Genomic DNA, 27,805 nt, shown 5'->3' with positions numbered 1-27,805 from the left:
CTGCATGTTCTGGTGTTTGATGTGTCACAGAATGATCGAGGAAGGCAGTAAACGAGGCAAGGCCATGGTGGAGAAGAGGCAGCTCTTCATGGAAATGAGTGAGTGCGTTTGACTTAGAGAAATCTCTTTTCTTACTGCTCACAGTCAGCTCACGTGATTCTTTCAATAGCTCAAAGTGGCACAGGAGATGTGTGGTCTCTTACACATACGATTCTTCCCACACAAAGACTGTAATAGTCTTGAAATGTACCCTCAGTCAGCCTGGTTGTGTTTCATTTGATTTAATTTATCTGGAATGTTTTGCATTCATCTGAAAGCAGTTTGTAGGGGGGTTTTCAATCAGCCGTGATTGCTTTTAACTGTTTTTTTTTTTTTTGAATGGTTTTCTTTTTCAGGAGCTCAGAACTTTGATGTTATCAGACTTTCAACGTATAGGACTGCCTGCAAACTCCGGTTTGTGCAAAAGAGATGCAACCGTAAGAGCATGCTGATTCTTAAAGATTTTTTCTGTTCATCTGTTGCGACATAGTGTAACCAACAGAATCATTTGTGCAAACATGTATCCAGACTGAATTGATTGGACTCTCTCTTTATGATTGCAGTTCATCTGGTTGATGTCTGGAACATGATCGAAGCCTTTCGTGACAATGGGCTCAACACATTGGACCACAATGCTGAGATCAATATGTCGCGGCTGGAGACTATTCTGTCTTCCATCTACTACCAGCTCAACAAGCGGCTGCCCACCACCCACCAGATCAATGTGGAGCAGTCCATTGGGCTACTGCTCAACTTCATGGTGGCCACCTATGACAGGTATTGAACAAGTGGTCAGCAAAGAGAAATTAGAGACAAACAGCAAAACAAAAGGGAGTGTTACGATGTTAATGTCATCAAATTGTTATGTTCTCTATTCATTAGAATCCTTTCTCATTCATTTTTTTATTTATTTTCTTTTACTTATGTGCTTTGAATGCTGAACTCTAAAGCATATAAAGTTAATCATATACAGTTAGACGTTGTTTATTTGAACTAAATCCCTTTTTTCACCAAGAACTCAATGTTAAGTTGAACCTACAGTGTAAATGCTTTTGTGTGTCTGGATGGAGAAAAGGGTTTTAAATTCTTTCAGCTGGAGATGGACCACAGTGATTTAGCTTTCAGTGTAATTTGCGACACGCCTGGTGATGGAACAGGAATTTTTACATGTTATATTAAAGAAAAGCACAAGTTCGATGATGATGAATGAATTACCTGCAGTGTGCACCCTGTCTGATGTCTGATGACTCCTGGCGTTTCAGGGCTTCCTGTATAGCCAATACAGCTCTTCGTTTTCATATTCATTTTTCTTCTTAGATTCAATTCCATGCAGCTTTAAAATCTTGAATATAATCTGACATATAATCAAGTTCTTTTAATAATGCTTAGTCGCAAAAAATTCAGGGAACAAATCAATATATGTTTGCTGATAAAGGTTTATCTGGCATTAAAACTACCAATGAGGTTATCAATTCTTGTTTGTGTGCATTTATAAACACTATTTCTGATTTCGATCTCATGAGATACTTGTGTAATCATCAGTTCATGAATCCAAATCTACCCTAGACAGCAATAAGGCCCCCGAGAGTGTATTTCTTGTCTTTTTTTATACCTTATACACTAGGTATTAGTATAATGGAAGCTGTGAACTAACTTTCAAGAATATTGAACTCTTTAGCAAAATTCTTAAAGACTCACCTGGCTCCAGTTTTCAGATTACGTGGATCTTTGTCGTTGGTTTTGAACTGTTAGTCAGACAAAGCAAGCAAGATGCTACAATTAGGTCTACAAAAAATGAATAATGGTTAATGAGCCCTGAGACATATTATCCATGTTTAAGTACATTACATGTAACTGTGCGTGCTAACTGTCCAAAAAGGTTTAACCTGTAGTAACCATGGTCGTATTTTATTATGTTCCTCCTTCTAATGTCTACTCCAAGCTCAAAGGCTCAGACACTGTGCATACCGGAGCATAGAGGTTTATTATTGATCATAAAGCTCTCTCTCATTTTTGTACCTTGTGTGCTCAGATGGATTGACTGCCCGCCCATTTATTGACACATTCAGTTGGTGCGAGGCCACTCTGGTCCTGCTCCGTTATTATTCATGCTGCCGTATCGCTGGGAAACTTTAAAGTTAATGACTGACTGCGATTACAGGAAGCGGTTTCGCTATCCGTCCCTCAGGTCCAAACTGAATTAGGCAGGAGCGCTTTTAATGCACTCTGCTACCTCTGCTCGGAAAGCTAAATTAATCGAAAATGAAGCAGCTGCCCTCTCTTGGCGAGTTAAAAAGGTTTTAAGAAGAAGCACAGCCTAATTAAGCAGCCTAACAATGACCTGTGTATCTATGGTAATCTTTGATATAAGATTTAATTAATGACTTTTGACATTTTGTGCACTAATGGAGGCAACATCAGCAGTGCAATGATATGTTTCAGTTATATATCTGCCAAATGCAATGTTTATCATGGTGTTAATTTCAAAGGTTAGCTTTCCTTTTAGATTAGTAATGAGAGTGTTTTCCATTTGTTTGTTTTTTTCTGTAAAATTATTTCTTATAACATGTGTAAAATATGGTAGTTATTGGAGCATGGAATTTATTAAAAGACTGTTTTTTTTAAATATACCAGACAAAGCAAGGCTGCAGCAACAAAACCTAAAACATATTTGAATCTTAAATCATGTTGATTTTTTTGTTTTGGAATCACTTTAATGTGCTGATGAAGCATCAATTCTCCCACTTGCAGTGAGAGCCACGGGAAGCTGACCGTTTTCTCAATGAAAGCCATGCTGGCAACAATGTGTGGAGGGAAAATTGTGGACAAACTGCGCTGTGAGTGTGATTTAGACTATTTTTGTAATATCAGAGAGCATAGATATAAATGCACTTTATTCAGATGTCCTGCTTATCTGTGTGTGCGTGTTTTAGACAGTCCTCTGACGTTCGAAACTCTTGTAGTAGCTCAATTTAAACACACAGGGGCACTATTGGAATATATAACCTAAATTCTTTTTCTTTAAGTGTACATGTATTCACCCTCTGGTCAGGATTTGCACTGGGAATCAACAGTTTCCACCCACATAAATGTCAAAAGCCAGTTTGCACTCTGATAAGAATAATACTGACATTTGCTGTCTCTCAGATATTTTCTCACAGATCTCTGACTCAAGTGGAGTCATGGTGTTTGCTAAGTTTGATCAGTTCCTGAGGGAGGTGTTGAAACTACCCACAGCCGTTTTCGAGGGCCCCTCATTTGGCTACATGGAGCATTCTGTGCGGATGTGCTTCCCTCAGCAGGTAGGCTACCGAAGCATCCATTTTCACCTTTACTCTTGTCTCTGTGAGTGGGAGCGATTTAGTTTTATTTGCTAAGCTTTAATACTTTATACTTCAAGGTCCTGTTGAATAAATCTGTGTGTTTATATCTAGAAGAAGATTATGCTGAACACATTCTTGGATGTGCTGATGGCAGATCCTCCACCCCAATGTCTCGTATGGCTGCCACTCATGCACCGACTTGCTAATGTCGAAAACGGTAAGTTGTTGCCAGTTAGGGTGAAAATTAAAGCAGGGGATACCTCGACATGATAGAAAATTATAAAAGAAGATTATGTAAAAGACATGCCCACAAAACAGACTCAGTGAGACACCTTTCGCATAGATATTGTCTAAATAACAAGGAAACTTGAAGGTACCTGCGCTCACCTATCTAACACCATGCACTAGGATAGTTAGTATGAAAACAGATTTGACAAATAAAGTTAAAAAAGTCACGGATAATTGGATGAAACATTCGTCTGAAACGAACCAAAAAACAGACCAAGTAAAATCAAAGTAAATGAATGTATTATCATGTCAAATTTACTGTAACGGTATCCACTTCTACAGTATACAGTGAATAGCGGACATCATCAGGAATATGAATAAAGAAATCTGGATTATGACCCGCGGTGTGGTTATGAGGATGTGTATTATCATCTTATGGGGATGTAGATTTACAGATGAAGCATTCGGTTTCTTCACTGAGGTGAAATTCCAGTACAGCGGTGGAAAAGTATTTCATTACAGGTAATAGTAAAAGCTATGTTTCCGCACTGCAACATGATCCCCTTTGACTCGTACATCGTTACCATTTTCTCACAGATTGGGACTGATGATGTGGAGCTAGTTTTCTTTAATGTTTTTTAGATATTGTTTCAGTTGCCAGCCCCCTGGTTTCTCACCAAATCTAACTTGTGATGACTTGTGATGACCGAAATATTGGATATTTTGTGTCACCCGATTTTTAGCCCCCAGAGAAGGCATCTACATGAAACCATGTTAAGCACGTTAAAAGTAAAAAAACTGGATTCATTTTCAAACATGTCGTCAATTATCCTTTTACCTGTTAAATAAAGGAGTCCAAAAGTACAATATTTCCATCTAAATTGAAGCAGTCAAGATATAAAGTACCATAAAGCATGTATAATTCAAGTGTTTCCATCTTCTTTCTATCTAGTACAGCTCCTGAATAAATCTACACTGTTACTGTAACTGTATACAGTGCATTTTATAGTAAACCTTGAAAGAAAGATGTCACAGCTCAACCAGAAAATCTCTTTTGCTTGTATGTTTCCCCACGCAGTCTTCCATCCGGTGGAATGTTCTTATTGCCGGAGTGAGAGCATGATGGGTTTCCGGTATCGGTGCCAACAGTGCCATGGCTATCAGCTCTGCCAGAGCTGCTTCTGGCGTGGCCATGCCAATGGTCCCCATAGCAACCAGCACCAGATGAAGGAGCACTCATCTTGGGTAAGAAAAAAGAAACAATAACTCTCAATTTTACATTTAGCTTTCTTTCCCCTCTCTGTACAATTCAAAAGCCAATATTTTATGAAAGTGAGGAATGATTTTACAATATAGCGGTTGTCTCCTTACATTTAAGGCTCATTCAATCCAAAAGGGTTTATTATGGGGTTTTACTCATGGAAATAACATAGATTCATTGCTGCATTCCCCCAAAGCTTAATCATTATATTATAAACTGAAACAAAGAAAGTGATATGTACTGGATCCCAAATCCAATTCCCATTCCACTTGGATTTTGCACCGGGAAGAATCTCTGCTTATGTAGTTGTAGGATTGGAATGACATGCCTGAATGCATCAAAGACAAGACACTGTCTTTAACATGCAGAAACATTTAGAACATTTATCACATACTGTTGGGTCGATGGATGCATCTGTCCCAGATGTGGACCTGCTTTTGTGATAAATGTGGGTACTTCAGATACGTCTGAAGAACCACATATTGACATGTTTTACCACTTGCCCCTGGTTTCCAGTCCCTAAAACTTATGTTGGGTTTTGGCACCTTTTTCAATTTTCCTCCCAATCTGTCTCTTTGTGTCTCTTCTTTTGACAGAAAGAAATAGGCAAAATGTTTTTATTTATGAAATACATTTCACTACATGTAAATATATAGACAGGACCTAAATAACAGTGATATGAATATAAAAGTTACTTGACGTTAATCTGGTTCTGCCTCTATGTGAGGAGCTTTTTTTTTTTTCTCACTGGCAGTACTGCAACACAGAAAAGAGGGAAGATGTTCGAGGAATAGAATTATTAAATTTAGTGCCAGTAATGCATTTTTTAATTATTATTTACACATTTATGTTTATCAGATGATATTTCAAGGACTAGATCAGTACAATGCTTGACAAGAGGCTTGTGTCAACCTCCTTAGGTTCTATTTTAGTATTTTTTACATGATGGCTTTGATTTGAAACAACAGCTTGGGTTTATATCCCGACCACTCCACCACATACAATAGTGAACCTATCTCAAAGTTTACACACCTAATTTTTAGTCATCCAATGAAAATAACACTAGCTAACAAAATCTGCGGCTATTAGGTGAACATAACATTACGTAAACATCCTTGACCAAAGCTTATGTGGATCAAACTTTTAATACACGGCATTGTCTAAACTTGAGCCCTGCCTGAATATAAACAGCAAAGATGGATTCCTGCTTCCTCTCACCACCCAAAAACATGCATGTTAGGTAAATTGGTGTCTCTAAAATTATCCTTTGGAGTGTGAGCGTGTGTGTGTGTGTGGTTGTTTGTCTTGACCTGTCCAGAGTGTACCCTGCTCCTCTGCCCGATGACCGCTGGGATTGGCTTCAGTGACCTGATGGACAGGTTAAGTGGGTATAGATGATGGATGGATGGATGCTGCAATGATCATTGTGCATTAAGGAACCCCTAGTCCTTGTCTTAAAATTATTCTATGAATTGTTTCTGTAATATCACAGTGGAGTCAAAATAATCATTCATTTCTTGAGTAAATCGTAAATAGTATTTGATCATTTTGAAGTTCCTGAAAAGGTTAAAACGTTACGCGTCAAACGTGTTACTTTGTTTTACTGTCATGCTCATGGGTTTTTAATTCTCCTGTCCAAGTACAACCACACCTATGATCAGAAAGTATGGGCGGTAAACATTGTTAAATCTCCCACACATCCAAGTTGGAATGAATGCATCGTTATCTGTAATCTGAATTACAGGCCGTAGGGCAGTTTGAATTACTGCAGGCAATAAAACTGCTTATGAAGTAGCAGAAAGAAGCCCTCACTGAGTTTGCAGAAACCACTGCTGATCCACACTTTTGACACTTTTAAACATACCATTGACCTAGTTATGTTAATGCCGTCTGAAACAGCATCAACAGGTTTTTACTACTGTTAATACATTGACAGCAGCCGACACAACGGGGAGGAAGGTGACAGACACTCTATTTGTCCTGCCCCCCCTCACAGAAGTCTCCTGCCAAAAAGCTGAGCCACGCAATCAGTAAGTCTCTGGGCTGCGTCCCCATTGGAGAGCCGCCACATCCTGTGTTCCCCGAGCAGGCCGAGAGACCCCAAGAGCTCACCCATACTGTGTAAGTGCTATTCCCAACGCATTACTTACTACTGTATAACTGGTTTGTTGATTAACAGCACAGCATGGCCAAATATGCTCATGATCTATAGTCTGTTCCTGTCGTGTAACTGCTTCCATCTTTCCATTTCGCGGTCATCACATGACTGATAGCGTGCCATCTCAGTAAGATGTCCAGCTCCTGATAATTTGCCAACGTGGAAATGTGATATACTACGAAGGCTCAGCGGCTGCTGCCGTTAATAGCTAAGTCATCCTCATCAGTCTGTTGGCAATAAAGCGGGGACAATGCCATAAATCTCACATTCTAGGCTTTGAGCCTCCTGGAAGTCATTATAGGAAAGGCATTATATTCTGCTGTCTTAAACTCTGCACACTCATTTACATTTCAGCTGAAAAATAGTACAATTTCCATAATCAATTCCACCGCTGCGATACATCCACATGGTCCGCATCACTACGGTCACTTCCTTTTTTTTTTTTCCATCATTGTTGCACTGCAACTCTGATCCATCTTTGGTTTCCACCCAGATGAAATCTAATAATGCTTCAGATTTTAAAAAGTGATTCATGGTTCTGCTTGCTCATAGCATTAGCAGGATCACAGGAAATTTCTCAACTTTCTCATTTGCCCCTTCAACATTCAATAACAGAGTCCGGCTTCATATTCCAGTCACAAACATAAATCTAAGCTGTCTGTATACGCTTTTTGCTGCTGGCAAGTGTCAGTGACTAATTGATAGTGAGCTGCATTAGGCGTAAGAGTGTAGCCCAGTAAACACCAAGAAAACAGACACAACATTAATGCGTGATTTTCTGTTTTACTGCGTGACAGATGCCGTCAGCTCCGAATCCGTTCTCACAAGGCTCTGCCCACTGGCAGGAGGATTGTTCTGCTCTGTGTGCAAACTTATGCATTTAAGATGAAGTTGAGGATTGCATAAATTTACAATTCGTCACATCACGAAGGATAGACCATCAACCGGCATGTTTTTTTCCCCCCACCAACTTAGAAGTGGGGCAATTGGATTAGAATGGGGTCGATGTAGGATGAAATTACATCACACAAAATAGATTCATGCTGACGAAAATAAAAATTGCGGCGAAAGGATTTTATAGGGATTTCGTCCCTCCAGTGCCCCAAGCAAGCAGTAACCCCTGAGATTTATTTTATTTAATGATGAGGATTATGTCAGATGATAGAAGCTCTGTCATAGAATCCGTTTATTGTACAGAGGTCTTGTATGTATTGTATGTGAGAACATTTTTGAATAACTTGTGCTTCGATTATTTCATGATCATCCTATGTGAGATGTAAATAGAGTATTTCACAGCTATAGCTACTAATAAGTTCTCAAAAGAAGCTATTACATACTACAGAGTACTAATAAATTAACTACTGGCTTGTACGGTAAATCTTTACAAAAAAGTAATGGCCTGTTGCTGTCACACCGAAAAGAAAGTACACTCTCTTTCTGTTCTAAAGTTTCGTATTTCAGGACATAATTTAAAAAAAGATTATCTGGTTCTTCACCAGGTCTTAGAATTAAGTAAATACAACCTCAGATGAATAACAACGCAAAATAGCAGGAAGTTACAGCACATGACATTTTACACAGACTCATTATATATTTAAGAAAAACCAAGCCAAAATACTGAAGCATTTTGATGAAAACTAAGTACACCCCAGGATGCAGTAGCATGTAGAACCACCTTCCACCTTCTGCATTCATCTTGACCCTGTCAATTCATTGAGACTTTTGTTCATGCACAGCTCTCTTAAGATCCTGCCACAGCATTTTAATCAGGTTGAGGTCTGGACTTAGACTGGACTATCATAACATCTCGATATTCTTTCTTTTTAGATTTGTTTGGGATCATTGTCTTGTTGCATGAGCCATTTTCAGCCAAGTTTTAGCTGCCAAACAGATGGTCTCACACTCGATTCTAGAATACTGTGAAATGCAGGGAAGCTTATAGTTGCAATGACTGCAAAGTGTCCAGGTCCAGTGGTTACAAAACAAGCCCAAATCATCACCCTTTCATCACAATGCTTGACAGTTGGTATGACGTGTTTCTGCTGATATGCTGTGTTTGGTTTTTTCGCTAACCATCTCCACTTTGGTCTCTTCTGTCGAAAGACATTGTTCCAGGAGTCTTGTGGTTTGTTCACTCTTTTTAGAGAGAAGAGTCTTTCTGCTGGCAACTCTTCCAAACTAGCCATACTTGTTCAGTCTTTTTCTAATTGTACTGTCACAAACTTTAATATTCAACACATTAACTGATGCCTGCAGAGTCTGAAATGTAGCTCTTAGGTTTTTTTTTCAAATGTTCTGATCATTAATAATCTAAACAGATGCAACAATTGCTTCTTTAAGCTAATTTCTGATGCCTTTTTCCTCCTTGGCATTGCGCGCTGTTTGTGAGACCAACAAACTGCCGAAATGTCTGCTTTTATGGAGTTGCTCACACTTGTTATTGACCAATTAATTAATCAATTAAAGTGCTTTAGATTGGAAGCACCTGGCTGCTACTTACCCTCTTAAATTCTATGGAAGCAGTAAGGATGGACTTTAGCTGCAACACACTGCTCCTGCATTTAGGATTAGTTTTTCCTCAATAAATAATGGCATGGTGTAATATGTTGTGTATTCTTGTTTATTTGAGGTTCTATTTATTCAATTTTAAGGCCTGACGGCAACTAGGTGATTATTATGTCCTGATACCTAACACTTTAGAATTAAAGGAGGATGCACTTTCTTTTTCACTCGACTGTATACTGGTACATTACTTGATCAAAAGGACTGAATATTGAGTTTTCAGTACGGGTACGGTGACACAACTATACTTCCAGATACGTACAAGGTATCTGTGATTAATCGAAAATTTAAACTTTTTCAGTCAGAAATTCCAGATACCTCCATCTGCTGTGTTTTCTTTGAGACTATAATGGACAAAGTGCACTGTCATGCTCTTGCAGATGGCATTTCAAGGCTGGTGACACTGGATGTGTGGGTGTTCACTGACTTTTAGGAAAATAGATGCGACTGTTGGCCCTTTATACTTGTTCTGTATCTTTCTGTCTCTATTCCCTACCTTTTTCTGAAGCCAAGCAAAATATTTTTAGGCTGCAGGAAATATTCTGTTTTTGTTTGAGCGTGGTGATGAAGCAGGGCCTCTTATCAACCGTGTAAAGAAAAGATGCTTTTAAATCTGACAGCCTTTCAAAATGCGTATTCATCATGTTGGCTCAGATTAATGCGTCTATATTTAAGTATGCCTCGCTTTCAAATGGCAGAGAAAGAAGTGGGGAAGTCATTTGGCTTGTATGAGGGGAAAACACACAATAGAGAAATTGATTATAGAGTAGTTGAGATATGGTTATGATGCTAAAGATGAGAAGACTGAAACCACTCTTATATCTGTCAGTTCTACAACACATCTGCCAGTAACTAGTTCACTTAGCTTAACATAAAGACAGGCAAACTTTTGGCCAGGCCTTGTCCTTACAGTATGTTACTGTTAAATCCATATACGGGCACCTCTTAAGCTCTTTAGCACCTTATATCTTATTTGTGAAATTCTTAAGACAATGTAAAATTAAGCTATACGCCTCCCGTGTTCCTTCAAAATACAAGAAGGCTTAGCTTAGCTTTGAAAATCCAACATACCAGATGTGAATTCTGCCTCTTTTGAAGCCACAAAGAGGGAGTACTGGCAGTAATTGAATCATTCCTATGTTTAATGGCCAGTTTCAAAGAAATTATGGGTTAATGCTGCAGTTAGCTGCATATCATTCCCATTTCGGGCTCCAGAAATCTTTCCTCAATATCCATCCATCGGATAATTAGTTAGAGGAAAACTGCCAAGCCTCCAGTTTTATTCTGCACCGACTTCATTTTATTGATGACACATATGTGAGAGAAGAGTGAGAGAAGAGTGAGAGAAGTGCGCTCTTGGAATTCTAAAACTGCTGCAACTACTTGCCAATTCCAGCAAATGTCATGTGTGAGAGGTTGTTGTTTCATATCGTAAATCAGCACGATACCTCAGGTATGTGTGCATAAGGGCTGACAACGCCTCTGTGTGTGAGTAATAGTGGCAGAATCAGGTTAGAGCGTTAGGTTTGATCAGAATGCCCAAATCGAACGGACACGAGTCCCCCAGTTGTCCAAACCCTCACATCGTCTTCAGACAAAGTGCAGCCAGTCTCATGCTGTTTTGAAATATTTACAGGCAACTGAAAGCAAAGACTAACAGTGGGCTGAGCAGTGAATTTTCCTCTCCACTCAAACTGTCAGCGAGATTCTTGGGGATTTGTGTTTTGGAAAGGAGATTTGGGATGTCTCCGAAACCTTAAATCTAGGATGTGGCGTCTTGCCTTCAGAGTTAACATGTGCTTCTGCCAAAAGACTTAAAACCTCCAAAATTGACTGAGAATCGGCATCTTACCATGCTGTGCATTACCATGCTGCGCATTACTATGGAACACACACTGTGGGGTTGAATTCTCAGTGCCATGTTTAATATTTAGTAGCTCATTTTCTACTATCCATCTCTTGAAATCCATTCAACTTTAAAAATGTTCTCCACTATTTGACATTTTTTGCGATCTCCAGGCCAAGGCAAATTACATCAATGCCGTTGAAATAAAGAAAACATCCTTTTAGATTACGATCCTTTGTGTTTTTATGACTGAGGCAGCGACAGCCTTGCGGGGAAATAGGAGAACCGTTGCCAACAGGAGAGGATGCGTTTGTGTTTGAACATTGTTTTTCGCTGGCTGAAAGCAGCCATGCATCTTTGTTGTTGGAAATAAGGGGGAAAGTGTGCATTTAAGGTGCCACAAGAAATAATTTCCCTATAGTCCCGCCAACTGCCAAGCACAAGGAATGGATGGTGCATTGTCATTCACGGCACGCAGGTAACACGAGGGCTTAGCGCATTGCAGACTTTGATCCTTTAGTGCCTAATGGTTGACCTCTGAGACATTGGAAGAACGTCTGGACTGTGTGTCCTTAATCAGCAGTTATAGTCAGTGAACCACAAGGTTGCAGACACTGATGGGAATTAGTTCAGAAAGATTTAGAGGAAAATACTCAAACTTTTACATAAAAAGAAGCTCTGTATTCTGCTGTACCACAAGATTTACATTGGTACACTTAAAAGGGCTGATGATTATTTATAGAAGGCTCCCTGTGTGGAGCTTTGACTTATGTAACTTGCTGAGGCTATGTGGAAGCTAAGATATGTATATGCATTTAAAGAAGCAACCATAGAGGCCAAGTTGTTGGGCGCTTTTGCGAGAGAGATTATTTGTATTTTTTTAGAGCTTGCGGTTGAGATTTTGAGCAAGTGGCATTTCTCCAGTGTCTGCACATACAGAGGTGAAAAGACAGAGTCAGAGCAGAGAGCCTAAGAGAGGGAAGGGAGCGTGTGTGAGACAGAGAGAAAATCTATGTCGTCATAAAGTCACATGACTGCCGAGTTTCCTTGGAGACAGCAGCCGTGTAGTACATTGAGATGCTCGCCCGCTCAGTTGAGGGCAGATAAGGCATCTGGCAGCAGCAGCAGTTGGATGTATTTTGCCAGCCAGGCAGGTGCTCTCACTCCTCACAGAGGTAAGTCTGATGCCTCGTGCTACATCTTCTGTCTTGAGTTCACCTTTAAAGGAGGGGGCCTGGAGCTGGTGGTTCTTCTAATATGATGACGGGTAAACATTTCTCACATGGTTGTATCCTCGTTGTGCACACAGTCAATGAAGAGGACCAGGAGGTAGCATGTGCAGGGCTGAGTTGTGACACTTGCTATTTTGCTCTCCTGATTTTATTGCATGAAGCATAAATGAGCAGCTGGAGCAAATGGCCTTAAAAACTAAAATGAATGCTGATGAATTACGCATGTGGAGACTTGACTAGTTTTCTTTTGATTCTGTTAGGCTAGTCTTGTGGTAAATATAAATGCATGAACTAATAGATAATTACATCATGTCTTTAAACAGAACATGCAAAACCCCTCAGGCTTCCAAATGAATGCAGGAAACTTAGTTTTGGAACAAAGAATGCTGCAAAATATTTGAATGCAGTATTTTTCTTTTATTTCTCTTTTGTTTTAATAGCAGAATTATGTGCAGAAAAGACTATGCTTAATACTGACAACAGCATTGTATTCTTTGTCAATATAAATAGTTTGATTTGGCTAAAGAATGCTGATTGGACAACAATGCTCCACAGTGCTCTGCCTTAACGTGATAATAAGAGCTTTAAATAAAACAGTCATAAACGGAATCGAGGCTGATAACTGCAGAGAGGTACTACATGTCGATTGAAGGAATGCAACTACAGAGACATGGTAATCGAGTGCTCTTGCAAGCGGCTTCTATTTTGTGTGTCGGATGTGAAGCTGAGAGCACCTGAGATGTGCAGAGTGATGTTTCTATCCGTTAATGAGACTCCGTGGTCCTGGGGTTCAGGCTCCGTTAAGCTCGCCACCGATTCAGCCGCCAGATGGACCCCATCACTTTGTTTGCTCGCACAAATTACCACCCACAATGTCACCTCTCCTTGTTTTTCACAGACTTCCAGTTTAATTAAATTTCTTGTCTGCTGTTGTTGCTCTTGCGCACGTTAATTAGATTTAAGCTAATTGCCTAAAAACATCTAAATTGCTGTTCCAAGAAAAGTCAATTATTTCGCAGCAGTTCCTGGTTAAGTGGAGTACAACATGTTGCCTTTTTTGTGCACCTCATGCAGTAGTTTGTAATGATCCCCCTGCCTCCCCTTTTACCCTCTTTGGGACAGTTGGAAAAAGCCGAAGTCAGAATCGCTGATTCATGATTATTAATAAAATGCAAATGCCTCTCCCCTACTCCCTGGTGTCATGCACCACAGGCCTCTGCGGCGTAGCATTAAAAACCTCTAATCTTGTCTTTTAGTCAGCCGAAACCAGTGGCCAACAACATGAACGACACAATGCTCATGTCCTCTGGGGCACCTACTCCTACTAAAAGGTAAGCAACCCCTAGGCATGATAACTTTCTGAGGATATTACATCGTTTAAAGATGACAAAATTTAAGTTTAAGCTACACACACTGCAAATAGTGAGTGATTTAAGAAAATATCTCGATCAGTTCTTGTAAATACACTGAACTGAATCTGCTCAGAATAGGTGGCGGAGTCTTTCTCATCAGTGGAAATAAACAGCACAGTGCAATAGATCATACAAATGCTACTTGTTCCTCCACATTTGACACAGTTTTTTGCGCATCCTGACTTTGTGAGTGTATTTTTAGAGGGAAATCTGCTACGCTGTCATGATGAATATGTGATCAATGCCACTTAAAGAGCTGATTCGACAAATAGATACCAACAAAGCTGGGGCCTTGTTATGTAAGCAGGTGGGAATCTTGAAAGCAGCCTAATTGTCTTCTCCTTTCAGCCCACGTAAAATAAAAGCCATGTAGAATATTATTTACCCACAGTGGTAATGAAGCACTGTGCTTATGGATTTAATGATTGCGAGCGCTCTCTCCTGCAGGTCTGTACTGGGTGAATTTTCCTTTTTTGTGTACATTATCTCTCTATCACATTTCTTTGGAAATTTGTGCTTGCGAAATCGGACCGCCCAGCAACTTGTGAGACATTTGTCAGGAAGACTGTCTATTGCATGGGAGAAAATCCAATAAAATGTAAAAAAAAAGAAGATCTCGACAAAGACGCGTCATGAACTCAGGGAGACCAGAAAGGAAGTTTGTAGATGGCTTTTTTTTACTCGTGCTCCTCTTACAGCAAGGTCTCTGAAGGGCAACTTGACACTTAAAAATTTAAACAAAAGAAAAACAAGATCCAGCAAGGTGCAACAAGACTCAGCCTTGAAATATGTATTTTAAATCATTAAAATCCTCCATATGCGAGGCTGTACTGGACTACAAACTGACATTAAAATTTGAAGATAGAAATCATCTAACCTTGCTGAAAGTAAGATAGCAACTTATAAGAAATGAGGTTTATTACAGGGGTGACCATTTTGTGCAGTCTGGTCTCCGAGGGCTGGCAGTATCAGGGTTAGAGGTGCTTTGAGGCAAGTCGACAGCATAGGGACACCTGAGGCTGTAAACTATCCTGTGCATCCACACCCGTGGAGGTCAGTGGATGACATTGCGTGCTGCAACATGTGCAAGAGGAAGGCGATGCTCCTCTGAGGTTTCTTTTACTGTGGCAGTAATGCCTTGTAACCTTTGTCTTGACATTTTGCTCTGGTAGTGAGAGCTGCTTTGTGAAGATGTCACTCGCAGAGAATACTGTTGCCTTTGAGGGATCATAACAACTACAGAACTACCATTTTAAATGAAAATCTTCATTAAGCCACTGTAAGGCTTCCACAACAGCCTTACAGTGGAAGCCTTACAGAAGCCTTACATGCTGGTGCACCCACACTGACGTCAGTGTTGAATGAACGAGGATGGAACTGTCTTACATTTGGTGAGTGAAGGGTCTGTGAGTGAAGGATGATGCTCCCTGAGACTCTGTTTCAGTTCAAGAGCTCCAAACTAAGAGGGAACTCTGCTGCTGTCGTTGCTTGTTTACCCTCTCAGATTCCTTTTTTTTTTTTAAATCTACAAGAAAAGGAAAAAACAAAACACAAACTTAAAACGTGTCTCAGTTGTGCCTTTAGCCTCCATCATGGTCAGGTCTCTGATGCTGTCTGCTCTGCTGACTTGGCATCTGGTCCGTCCACATTGCTCTCTCTCTCACATAAAAATGTTCTCCACCAGCAAATCAATTTATTACCTGTAAGTCATGCAGAACTAGGACAGCAAAGGGTGACATGGAGAAAAAAAAGAAAAGAAAAGAAAATTCTGTCTCCGGCTTAAAATGATTTAACTCAGAGTTTGCGAACAACTGACCAAATGGGAGTCACTCTTTGTGTTTCTGCCTGGAAGTGTCATTATGTGAGGCTCACTCACAGCTAAAATAGTTGATTGAGAGGCATAAATGTACTCTGTTAAATGCTTCTCATTGCTTTTTAGATGAAAAGACTTGATATTTCATCTCATATAGTTCTTTACTTTGATGCCTTCAGTGTATTATCTGGCTGTATATTCTAGTGAGCAAATTAACCCCTCTCAGCTTAAGTCTGAGATTCTCTCAATTTCACCAGTCAATTTTACCTTCTAATAAGGCAGCCATTTCTGACAGAGGACTGAAGCTGTTAGATCACACTCTTCGAACTCACCAGACTACAGGAATTTAGCTTTTTAGAACTTGAGAGTATGTTATCTTGTTATATCTCTGCCTTGACTGTAATAGGCGTGTGTAACAACTCAAAGCATCAGATGCCCTGACATGTAAAATGTTTTTGTTCGTGGAGCTGGGTGGGTTTTAAGAGAGCAAAGATGGATGCAATGTCTTCAGCACCCTGAAGGAAAGGGCTGTTTGATGGCAAGGTGAAGCGCTGAAAATGTTCTAAATATAGCACACACTTGAGCTGATATTGATTTGTTATCTTTCGGTGGAACAGCATTGCTTCGCCTTTATGTTAATATTCTTATCTGATTTTCCAAACTAGGGGCCTGCCAACAGCTTTCTGCCGTAGATTGTACGCTGATGATGGATAAGTATCTTAAACAAGCCCGCTACAAACAATACTTTTAAGGCACCATTTGATAAATAAGAAGACTGTATGAAAAGAAAGCAAGTTTAGTTAAAATGGCGCCTCACGACTGACAAGACAGCATCAGAGAAAGTAGGTTTGTAAAAAAAAAAAAAATATGTGGGGCAAAAATAAGCATCTGGGAAAGATGCTCGTTCAGGGAGCTTAAAGATAGTTCTTACATCTTCCTCTAAAACCTGGCTTCTGCCATATGGTGGTGCCACGAAACTCCCTGAAGAAAAGCAGGCCGGATCAGCTTCTAGACTTAAAGCCTGAAGATTCAGCCCGGGGCAGCTCCATGTGTGCCTGTGTATTACTTTAATTATACACGAAGATGTCCGTCTCTGTCTTTGCATCAGAGGACGCAACAGTAAAATATTTACAAAGTGTCCGGATGATTTGCTCTGTTCAAGTACCATGACATGTTAGTGGAAGGATCTTAGTGTGTTTTTCTTAGTGTGACACGTCACAGAAACAGTATTTTGCAATATCGTCACTGAAATAAGCCCTGGAACGAGAGCTATTGGAGCTGAAGCAGCTAAAATTGTCTCACCCCAACAGCAGCTTCAAGCATGTGCTGCGGAACAGATTAAGTCACCTGTAGAAAAGTCGATTAAAAGGCCGGTTTGATGTGTATTCAGAGATCCAGAGCGGATTTTAAATAAGACTTGGTTTAATGGTCCTAATCATTGCTTACTCACATGTCAGAGTTAGAAAGCTCCAAACTGCATTTCAACTGTCCTTCACCCCTCATTGACTGCTTGCTCAGAAAGAACAACATATGTCCTGTCATCTGTCCCCTCCATATGCTACGCCCGTGATCCTTTTAACTCTCACCCCTTATTTGACATCTCCAGTCGCTGTTGAAATGGGCAAACTGAGCGCTGGCACATTCACAAATGCATTTGGCATGCTGCTTATCCAACTCAGTTCATTATTATGCTTCAAACTGTCTATCAACACCAGACTCAAAGCCATGTGGCGAACATTAAGGTCACCTCTATTCTAGTTGAATGATTTTATATGATCATTGTGACTGCAAAACTTTTTACTTTCTGGAGAGCTTTTGACATCAGAGTCAGCGTTGCTGTACACGTGTGTGTGATGTATCACTCTGTGTTTGACTGTGGGTAGTGTCTTGGAGAGTCCCAGTCGGCTAGACGAAGAGCACCGCCTCATCGCTCGATACGCTGCCCGCCTGGCAGCCGAGGCAGGCAACTCCACAGTGAGTATCTCACACGAGGCCCAGTGGTGCGCTTCAGTCAGGCTGAAGTTGTTGCTGGTTTATTGTTAAGTGCCACTTTGTGGCTGCAAAACTACTGGAGAAAATTACTTCATTAGAAAGTAACAAACTGGTGTAACATAAACATAAATAAGGGGATGAAGTCCACCCCTTCTTATTCTATTACTGCTTTTTAAAAAAAATCACCTTTTCAAAAGATTCGAGTTAGAAAATTAGGCTTCGGGAGCATTTAAAGAAAGAGATTTTACGGAAGAACACATAATAAGGAATAAGAGAGAATATGGCCCAAAGAAATGCATGACGATGAATGTACTTTCAGGTTGTTAAAATCCAGGTTTATTTTTACCTCTGCAAATAAACCCGAACTTGAAATACTGAGAGAAGAAGGACAGCCTTAGGGAGCTAAAATGGTTCTCTGTTAATACAGAAAATAGTTATGAGTCTCCAGCAAAGCTTCTTTATCACCCACTGTGGTCAGAAGCTTGCTGTTTGTATTTCACTTTCGTTCTTGAACATGAAACTTCTGTTTTTCAGCAGCCATGTCCTCCAACGGATCTGAGTTTCAACTTTGATGCTAATAAGCAACAGAGACAGCTGATTGCAGAGCTGGAGAACAAAAACAGGTACAATTTATGATTTCATCATACACAAGCGAAACAAATTAATAGTTTTCTCTTATTTGCTGGCTTACTGATAATTGGGGCTGGAAAATATGTGAGACACAGTGTTATGCTTACAGTTTCTATGTACCTTCTATATACAAGTACTATATACTTGTACTCCGCTTAATACTTTTAGAAAGCTGCGTTCATTAGGAAAATTAGCATCTCGGCACAATATAGATTTATTAAAGCAATAAAGTCACACAGTTAGATTATCAATTGATCAGTTCGAAACATTGGAAACAGGTCAATAACAGAGAGAGAAGAGTTTTTCAGAGGTAAAGATGTGGAGCGCTTCACCACTCTGTGAAAGACTGTTTGCATACATACTGAAACAACCCCAGAAAATAGTTTTCTCAATGTGAAATTGCAAAGAAATTTGCGATTTCGTCATCACTGTTTGATATTACACGATCATGTCATATGATCACATTATCAAAAAGTTGAAAGGCTCTCACTTCTCACTTATTTGGCGCATAATGAAACCAAAAATACGACAAAGCAGCTTTTTATTTTTTCCAAAAGAAGAGGCGATTCAACACGGTGGTCGCAACTTTTTTAAACACTCCGCTGTCATCAGTTTCATGCTGAGCAAATGTTAAGCAAAAAAATAATTTCCTCATTTCCACCGTTTTCAATTAGAATTTGTGCTTAGATTATTTACAAATGATTACTTTCAGTTGTTTAAATTCAATTTTGCATAAAGTCCCCACTTTTTAATTTGATTTATTGATTTATATATTTTGAATAAGCTCTATACCCACAATGAGCAGCTTGCCTTATCAAGTCATTCCTTCAAAACACTTGCTCTACCTCCACCAGCTCCAACGTTGTTGTTCTGCTTACATGTTAATGGCTCTAAATGTGAGTGTGACTGTCTGCTGCGTTTAGGGAGATCCTGCAGGAGATCCAGAGGCTGCGTTTGGAGCATGAAAAGGCCTCCCAGCCGACACCAGAAAAAGCGCAGCAGAACCCCACACTTCTGACTGAACTGCGGCTCCTCAGGTATCACACTGCTTTATCCCACTATCATCCCATTTCCTACCCAGTGAAGGGAAGAAAGAGCCTTTTAGTGAGGAAATCATGCCAAAAACAACAACAACAACAACAAAAAAAACTTCTGAGCTGTTGTATTTATGTGTGCTGAACTAATTCTTCAGGCACATAGAACATCCTCAAATTATCTGCACCAGCTGCGGCGGCACAGACATTTGTCATGCTGGCAGGGCTCTGTCACCTTTGGGTTCTCTTCTTGGAATAATTTCTCACCCTGAAAGGACGTATCACAGCTCTTGTTGCCTGATCTGTCTTAAATAATAAACCAGACACATGTTGAAGGCCAACAGTTGTATAAATGTTTAATATTTGAAATTATTTGTGCTTTGTGCCACAAAGGATCGTCTACTTATCAGTACTAGTTAATGATTAACGGTTTATAGATTTTACATGCACTGAATTTCATTGTATATCCTGTAGTTATTCTTCCCACACTGTCCCTCTTTTTAAGGATTCAAGGATTCTTTATTGTCATACCAGCTCTCAATTAGTTCTCAGGTCCCAGTTTAATAAGCCTAATAAATAAGTGTATAACACATGAGAAAAAATATTTTTAAAATGGTACTTAGATGTGGTATTGTATAAATGGGAAACTAGTGACGCTTTGTATAATTACACAAACAAAGGTAAATGGTAAAAATGTGGTTTCAAAGGGGCACAAATTAATTCAAACATGTTCAGAAGCATTACGAAGCCTGTGTCACTCATTCTTTAGGTTTCATCAACTTGTGTTCGGAGCAATGTTTTAATTGCGCATTTCTGATATTTGTCTCAATTAGGCAGAGGAAAAATATGTTTAGAGTCTGCAGATGTCTGTGAGTTTCTCATAGGAGAACTTTAGTCAGACAAAGTTGCTGTTGCTCTATAAAAGTCTTTGGATTTGCAGTCACACCCTATGAACAGCAGAGGGTGATAATAAACCAGGCTCTGTGTATAGAATATCAACTAACAAGGCTGCCAGACTTAAATACCCTGTGGTGAGGGCTGGGCTTTTGAACACTTTATTTTTCCTGCGGTCAGTTTAAACTTTATGTCCCGTGAAAATTAGCAACCAGACACTCTCTCTCTTCCTGCTATGTAAGTTTAGAGCTGTTGTGTTTCCTTTTATAAAGTGGAATCCTGCAGAACAGAGACATGTCATAGTTAAAATGAATTATTATTATTTTTTTAAATCACTTGTCCCCGTCTTTTTAAACTGTCATCACTTTATATTTTGTCAATTTTTTTGATTCATCAAGAGAAAGTTTCCCTAAGTAACACAAAGTGTTTCAGCATTCAAGTTGAGCAGTAGAGCAGTTCCTCCTATGTGGATGAAATGCCGTCTTTGTGCTCCAGTACAATGGTGATAATCATGATTTATCGAGCACTTATCAGAGCCAGGATGCTGAGCCCATCCAATATTAAACCGTCATAAAACCATCAGATTTGAAACCATTAAAATCAACTCACAAATAGATAGAAGAATATCACAGCGTTGCTAAGACAAAAAGCAAGTGATGACAAGAGAGTGTGAAAAAAAAAGCTGAACACTCTTTAAGATGGATTGCACCCTCAGGTCGATAGTTTGACAATCCCTCTCTAAAAGTGTGACACAAATGTCAGTGACAGTGATGGCTTAAGAAAAATCCCAGAAATCTTTGATTATCGGCCTACTAGAGCAAGAGGAACTTAGTACATTGCGGTTTGTTGCACATTGTATTTGATAAATGTTTAGATAATTGGACCTAAAGCCAAGTCTGCTTCCCAGACTTAACTTCCCCATACGCATACACAGCCACTGCCATCTGCAAAGAAATCAACAGGAAATGCATTCCATCGTGAAATAAATTACTCACAGACTTCATAATTTTACTTCTGTTGTACAAAATGATGTACAGCCAGGCATGACAATACACTCTATCTCTGCCTGAAATTGCTTCCAGTCTCCGTCAACATTGTCGTCTCCTAGGAGTAAAGTTGGAATGTTTTTGTTTAGTAGGTTGCGTTTATATAAGATCCGACTTTACAAATGAATATGAAACTTGAAACATGTATCCTTCTCTTGTTGCTCTCCTTCCTCCACAGACACAGGAAGGATGAGCTGGAGAGACGCATGTCAGCCCTGCAGGAGAGCAGGCGGGAGCTGATGGTGCAGCTGGAAGGACTCATGAGGCTGCTGAAGGTACAGTTGGCTGCTACCCTCATTGTTAATATCTTACGTTATCCTACGTTAAATGTCCTGAATCTGCTCTTCTTTGGTGTTCTACATGTTTGTCAGTAGGACCCTGTCTTTAATAATTAGGGTTTTAAAGCTTAACGGCCTCTTTGTTGAAATAAAATGTGTTCACAAGACAACAAGACACTGCCTTGATCTTACGTTATGTGACTGTGCCATGTAGTGCATGCTTAAATCACTCTCTTCTTCTTTCATTGCTTTAATTCTGTTGCTCTCACTCTCCTTGGTCTTTCCTTGCTTACCTTGGCTGGCTGATAGGATGAGGAGCAGAAGCAGGCAGTAAGTTGCCCTTAATTCAGTTTGCAAGGCTCAATACCAGGCTCCCGTCCCATCACTTAGTTTAATGCCTCGGCACTCCAAACCCCTTCACACAGATGTGATTGACAGAAGTCTTTCTAATCCCTTTTAAGATGGCTGCTAGGAAAGATAAGAGGATTCCACTATTTAACATGGTTTTGCTGTTCTGGCCATCAAATTCAGACCACTGCACCACTTCCTTGTTAGCTCAGTGTTAGAGCCACAGAGATATCATCTTTAAAGCTGGTTTTTGGAGCTAAACCATTTGGAAGAGCTGTGTTTTGTATATATATATATATATATATATATATATATTTAGATAAAATGTCAGTGATCCGTTCCCTTCATTGGTTTTAACAACCTCCTTTCTAAAGTGGCTGCAGTGTAACTGGCCATCTGCTGCCTGGCTCACAGCCATCAACCTGGGCCTGCATCGATCCCAGAGACACGCAGTGATCCTCTCCCTGTGTGAGATATAGCTCTAGACTCAGCACAGGACCTACTTGCACACCCACACATCCTTCACATTCACCTCTTCATGCAGTGAAGGTGCACTATTAGAGAGACAGCCAGCCGGACGTTTTCCTTGCCTTCCAACCATCGTTTGTGTTTGTTCTCCCTATAAGGATTAAGTTATTTTGGTCACATCTGTGTCTGTGTTTGTTTTGATAAATGTCACCTATAGGCGATAAAGGGTCCCAGTTTTTCTTGAAGCTGCAATCTGTGCCTGTAATGCAGCATCCTGTTTTGGGAACAGTCATTCCAGGATAGGCTTTGGTGATGAAGAGCTTAATGAGATTTAAGATTTTTTTCTACCATCAGAGACTTAGATCCTCTGACGGTTTGCAAACGGAGGACTGCAAAACGCACCTGTTCAGATACAACTTGAGTTTAGAATAAATGAACACTGTAGGAAGTATATTTTCTTGTCAAGAGTTAGATCGTGTCTGTATGTTAGGCTAAATGTGAAACTACAGTCTCGTTTCCAAAGAAAAAGTTATGCTGCTGTATTTAAGTGAAAAATATGCAAAGACAATGTATCAGATGATGAGATCTTATTTCAAATGCTGAATTTCATAGCAGCAACACCTTCTTTCAAATGTTGTGAGAGAAGAAACAAAAGCATGGAAAAGTTGTTCGATGCTTGTTTTATTTAATTTATTATTAATTTCATTTGTAAGCTAACACCCCACACGGTGTCCTTTGAGCTGGAAAGGGATCCTGCTTGTTATTTGTACACATTTCAAAGCCAGTATTTGCAACTTGCACTTGTATTTTTCAGCAAGACATTGTTAATCCATATTCTACAAAAACTGACCTGCCTGTAGTCCAGACATGTCTGCCACTGGAAACATTCGGTCATAATGAAAAAGAAAAACGTGACAAAGAAGGCCTTGATTAGTTAAGCGGAAATGAACATGTCCACAACTTTTAGTTAAATAGGTTGCTGGCATTAAAGTCATGATGGGCATATGAATTGTATCTGGAAAAAAAAAAGTTTTAGTGTCAACATTTGATGTGATTTTTTTGTGCTGATTTTAATTACTTATTGCGTTTAAATGAAGTGCAAATGATATAATTGTGTTTACATTCATGCAGCACCGCAATTTCCTTAACAACAATATGGTAAACATCAAAGTTTAACCTAATAGTGATCGTTTGTGATACCACACAGACACACGTGTCTGCAGGAAAGAGAATGTATTCAACAATATATGACATGATTCCATTGTAACTTTCATGGATGATTTTACTCATTCCAGTCCCAGTCTGGAGGCTCCCCTCATTCTTCTCCCAGTCACGGCGCAGGCTGCTCCATGCCCATGCCCATACGCTCCACCTCGGCTGGCTCCACCCCGACCCACACACCACAGGACTGCCTGGCAGGAGTGGGTGGCGATGTGCTAGAGGCCTTCTCTCAGGGTGAGTCTGAACCAGCACCTGCAACAAAAAAGCATTCATTGAACCCACACACAATGCAGAACCTATTAATGAGTAAATGTTTGCGTAGCACTGAAAAATACCTCAAACTTTGTGAAACTTGTGTTGTACTCAAGTCCCCCTCCGCTAATGATTAGGTTTTTTACCTTGTAAAAATGTCCAGAAGATGGTTTTTTTATGTGTTATAAGACATATGAGAAAATCAGCCATTAATGCTCCGACAACAACTGATTTCACAACAAAAAACATAACGATATAGACAGCAAAGAAGCACACGTGAAAAACAAGCTTGGTTATTTAACACTTAGTCCTAAGGAAGGCTGGTCTGCTAAGAGGCTCAGTAACGTTTTACTTTGACATCAAACTCTGTTCCTCAGGTGTACCTAGAAATCTTCGGAATGATCTTTTAGTTGCTGCTGACTCAATCACAAACACCATGTCATCACTGGTGAAAGAGCTCCACTCAGGTTAGTCTATACCACATTATACCACTTATTTCATGTTCATGCCCGCTTCAACTGTATTACCTGTTATATGCCTTTTATATCAATCATGATGATGACACTGAAATTTGGGGTTTTACCTTTAAAGTGGATGACGGGAGAGAGGAAGAGGAGACCAACATGAGGAACGGCGGAGACAGAGGTGGGTTCAGGTACTTATATATCTCAGTCTCCTAACTGAAGATTTCAAAGCCAGGCGTACAACATAGATATATGATAGATTGTACAGAAAAACACAACTACTTACTTTTATTGTTAGAACTGGACAAAGGCATAAACATGAAACATTTTAAATTTCTCAGCTGAAGCAGAGTGACAAACAAAATTCAGGAATTATTATTAATTGATGATATATTTTGCATATTAAACATACCACAGAAGTCCAGAACAGGAGTGCAAATGATAATTCCAAACTCATTTGGTATGTTAAGATTTATGGAAGCATTTACTCTTCAGACACTGGAATAAATAAGTTCTTTTTTTCTAGGACAAACAAAATACCTATTCAGTTACTTGGTCTTTTCAGAGATAACCAGATAAATTAAAGTTCAGTAAGATCATGAGATAAATCAGATGTCTTCACTAGGAAAAAAAATCACAAGTTAGAGTGAATTATCCCATTATTTCAAGGACAACATTATTCCAACATAATGGTATTTGGTTAATTGTGAGAACACTAATCAGATGTATTTGCTGGACTAAGTTAAGACCATCTTAACAGGATGGCGTAAAACGGTTGCAAGTGCAACTGCTCATGAATTCACAAACCATTGCAGTCAACTTGAGAAACCAAAGAAGAAGAACTGTTAGATAGAGAAAAAGCATCCGGCTGTCTGCAACACTAAATATGCTCCTCTGTTTGTGCATCTGTGTACAGTGAGAATACAAAAGCACTGAGGGAAAGAGAACACCATCCCATCCTGCAAGGACATGAAGTCATCAACTGGGAAGAATCAGCAACAACTGGCACCTCCTGGCATTAGCACGTAGAGTAATGCATGCATGTAATCTATCAGGATTTCACTGTGTGAAAAAAAAAAAGAAGTTTCCTCACACCTTGCAGGTAGCAAGATGTGTCTAATTAGCAAGTGTGTATGTTGTCCTGTAAACAAAAACTGCTGTAATTACCCAATGATTTCCCTCATGACTGCTCGGGAATGGCTTGCTGTGCTCTCACTCCCCAATGCTCCATTCCAGCAGATCGCTCTGTATATAAGATACTGTAAACACGTGACCTCGGGAAGGCCTCCACATGAGGTAGAACTTCCTGTCACCACATGTTCACTGTCTTTGCTTCTTTGGGTGGTTAGCCTTTATTTTCTCTGCTTTGATCATTTCTGCACAAAGTTGCACTCATGTCTGGATTAAGGTACTGTACAATGCTATGCCAGCTCTTTGTGGGTTTTAGAAGAAAGCTGGGTTATTGGAGATGTCCTGCCTCAGAATTCACGCTAAGTGTGTTCACTAACACATCTGTATTGTGGAGCTGAAGTTTGTAATAGCTTCTGAATGAGTAGTTTCATATTAATCATGTTAATTTATTTTCCTGCCAAGATTTATCCAACAAGGTGAAGTTACAACATAGTTAGCTTAACTGTGTGAAGGGGCTGGTCTGGCTCTGTCTATAGTTGTTGTCACTGTTAGGATGCCAGACAATCAGTTGAGACTGCTGGAAATCGCTACACCCATCCAAGAAGAGATGTAGCACAGAATCCTTCATAAAAATCAGAACTTGAGTTCATAGAATGGAGTAAAGGGATCAGAAATGTGATTTTAAAGAGTTTATTTGCAAGACTGGTTCTGAATACTGTGAATATAGCCAGACAACATATCCCTGATATGAAATAAAATGTGTTTTTTGAACCGAAATGATGAAGGAGATACACCTACTCTTGCTGCTTCCATGCTGCTTCCACTCTTTATGCCAAGCCCCGCTAAAGCAACTTGTATTCACCTCAAGGGCCTCACGTTAGTATTGATCTTTTCGTGGAACTCTTGGCAGGAAAGCAAATACACATCTTGGCCAAAATCTTGAACTAATAACTTTAGGGAAATAATCGGCTAATTGTTTAATATGCTGGAATGACTTTGATCCTTGTTTTCACTTTTATCTGCAGATAACTTACAAGCTGGCATCCAGAATACAGGGCGCGTGTAAACACACTGGCTGAATCACACACTTATTCTGCTGCTAATGTGCTCTTAGTGAGCCATGTTTGCCAATGAGAGGGCTGTGCGGTTAAAGACCAATGGGCTACTGCAAACACAATAATGAGCCAAGTCTATTCTCCTCCCAGAGACTACCACCTGAAGAGCATTTTAACGCTCAACACAGCAAGGTGCCTCCTTGAAAAGGACACTGAGTGGCTGCGAGCCACAGTATTTATTGTGTAGGGAAGCACCTCAGGACAGTAGTGAGTTAGGCACTGAGTTTTAGTCGTGAGTTGCAACACAAACACTTGTTCACATGATGGAAGGTTCTAGCAAGTAGTGGAAGTGAGGAAGTGCTTTAATAGCTTTATTTAGTCAATAAAAGAATATGGAGTATGTGAATGTGCAATGGCGGTAGGTGCTCAGGGACCCCAGAGCTACAGCATGGTGGTAATGTCCGCCACAGAATAAGAGGTCATATGTAATTAAAAAACGAAGGGGTTGATTACAAAACGATATATCGTGCAGTGTATGGTATTTATAAATTGAACCTTCCCAAAGTACATTTTACCTTCAGTTTGATCTAGTTTAGCTTGTTTTTTGGCAGTAGTCAAAAGCAAGTGACGGTTTAGACAAAGGAAAGAAAAGTTTCTGAAGTGCTATTCGGTGAAGCATGTTGTCGGATCTAGTTTGTCTGTGTGTGAATTTGTGTCTTTCGCCGAAAAACAAAGGGACACTTCTGTAACAGAGACAGCTGTTAACCGAAGAGAATATTTGTTCTAAATCACGTACCGATCAGGTCTAAGTTACACTGTCATTTGTTTCATTTGATGAACTGTTTTCTCATTCAGGGTAACCATCCATCTCAAATGAAAATGGGCATTGTTTTGTTTTATGTTATAAAGAGGGATAACGGTATTGAGGGATGTGTTTAGTTCTCGAAATCTGATTTCTTTTTGTGATTTTTGTGCATTAAGCCTGTCCTATAAGCTAAGTATAAGGTTTCTACAACCTGTTACACTGTGTCAAGAAAAAGAACAAAAGAGGCTTCTCTGTTATGGTTGTTCTAAATGTGATGTTCTCATTCAGTTCTTTCTTCTGATATATGTTACTC

At 39.7% G+C, this 27,805-nt stretch overlaps 1 protein-coding gene across 8 annotated transcripts in view; it reads left to right on the top strand.

The window, feature by feature from the left end:
• dtnbb (dystrobrevin, beta b) overlaps nt 1-26,168 on the top strand; it is a 30,712-nt gene extending 4,544 nt beyond the window's left edge. For 2 of the 8 annotated variants that reach the window (XM_072365994.1, XM_072365995.1), the window contains exons 3-20: nt 31-98; nt 396-476; nt 603-816; nt 2,791-2,876; nt 3,187-3,341; nt 3,474-3,579; nt 4,669-4,835; nt 6,848-6,972; nt 13,906-13,980; nt 17,758-17,848; nt 18,401-18,489; nt 19,420-19,533; nt 21,649-21,745; nt 22,058-22,078; nt 23,860-24,019; nt 24,415-24,504; nt 24,629-24,682; nt 25,418-26,168. In XM_072365994.1, coding sequence (XP_072222095.1) covers nt 32-98; nt 396-476; nt 603-816; nt 2,791-2,876; nt 3,187-3,341; nt 3,474-3,579; nt 4,669-4,835; nt 6,848-6,972; nt 13,906-13,980; nt 17,758-17,848; nt 18,401-18,489; nt 19,420-19,533; nt 21,649-21,745; nt 22,058-22,078; nt 23,860-24,019; nt 24,415-24,504; nt 24,629-24,682; nt 25,418-25,437 — 1,812 coding nt within the window. In that variant the 5' untranslated portion in view covers nt 31 and the 3' untranslated portion in view covers nt 25,438-26,168. The remainder of the gene's footprint in view (nt 1-30; nt 99-395; nt 477-602; nt 817-2,790; nt 2,877-3,186; nt 3,342-3,473; nt 3,580-4,668; nt 4,836-6,847; nt 6,973-13,905; nt 13,981-17,757; nt 17,849-18,400; nt 18,490-19,419; nt 19,534-21,648; nt 21,746-22,057; nt 22,079-23,859; nt 24,020-24,414; nt 24,505-24,628; nt 24,683-25,417) is intronic. The other 6 variants (XM_072365997.1, XM_072365996.1, XM_072365999.1 and 3 more) reach the window with 6 other exon arrangements.
• The last annotated feature ends 1,637 nt before the right edge of the window (nt 26,169-27,805 follow it).

This window comes from Leuresthes tenuis, unplaced genomic scaffold, assembly GCF_036924035.1.
Source record: "Leuresthes tenuis unplaced genomic scaffold, fLeuTen1.0.hap1 SCAF_15, whole genome shotgun sequence".
Taxonomy (NCBI): Eukaryota; Metazoa; Chordata; class Actinopteri; order Atheriniformes; family Atherinopsidae; genus Leuresthes; species Leuresthes tenuis.
The sequence above is the reverse complement of the archived record's forward strand: the minus strand, read 5'-3'. Positions and strand labels throughout refer to the sequence as shown.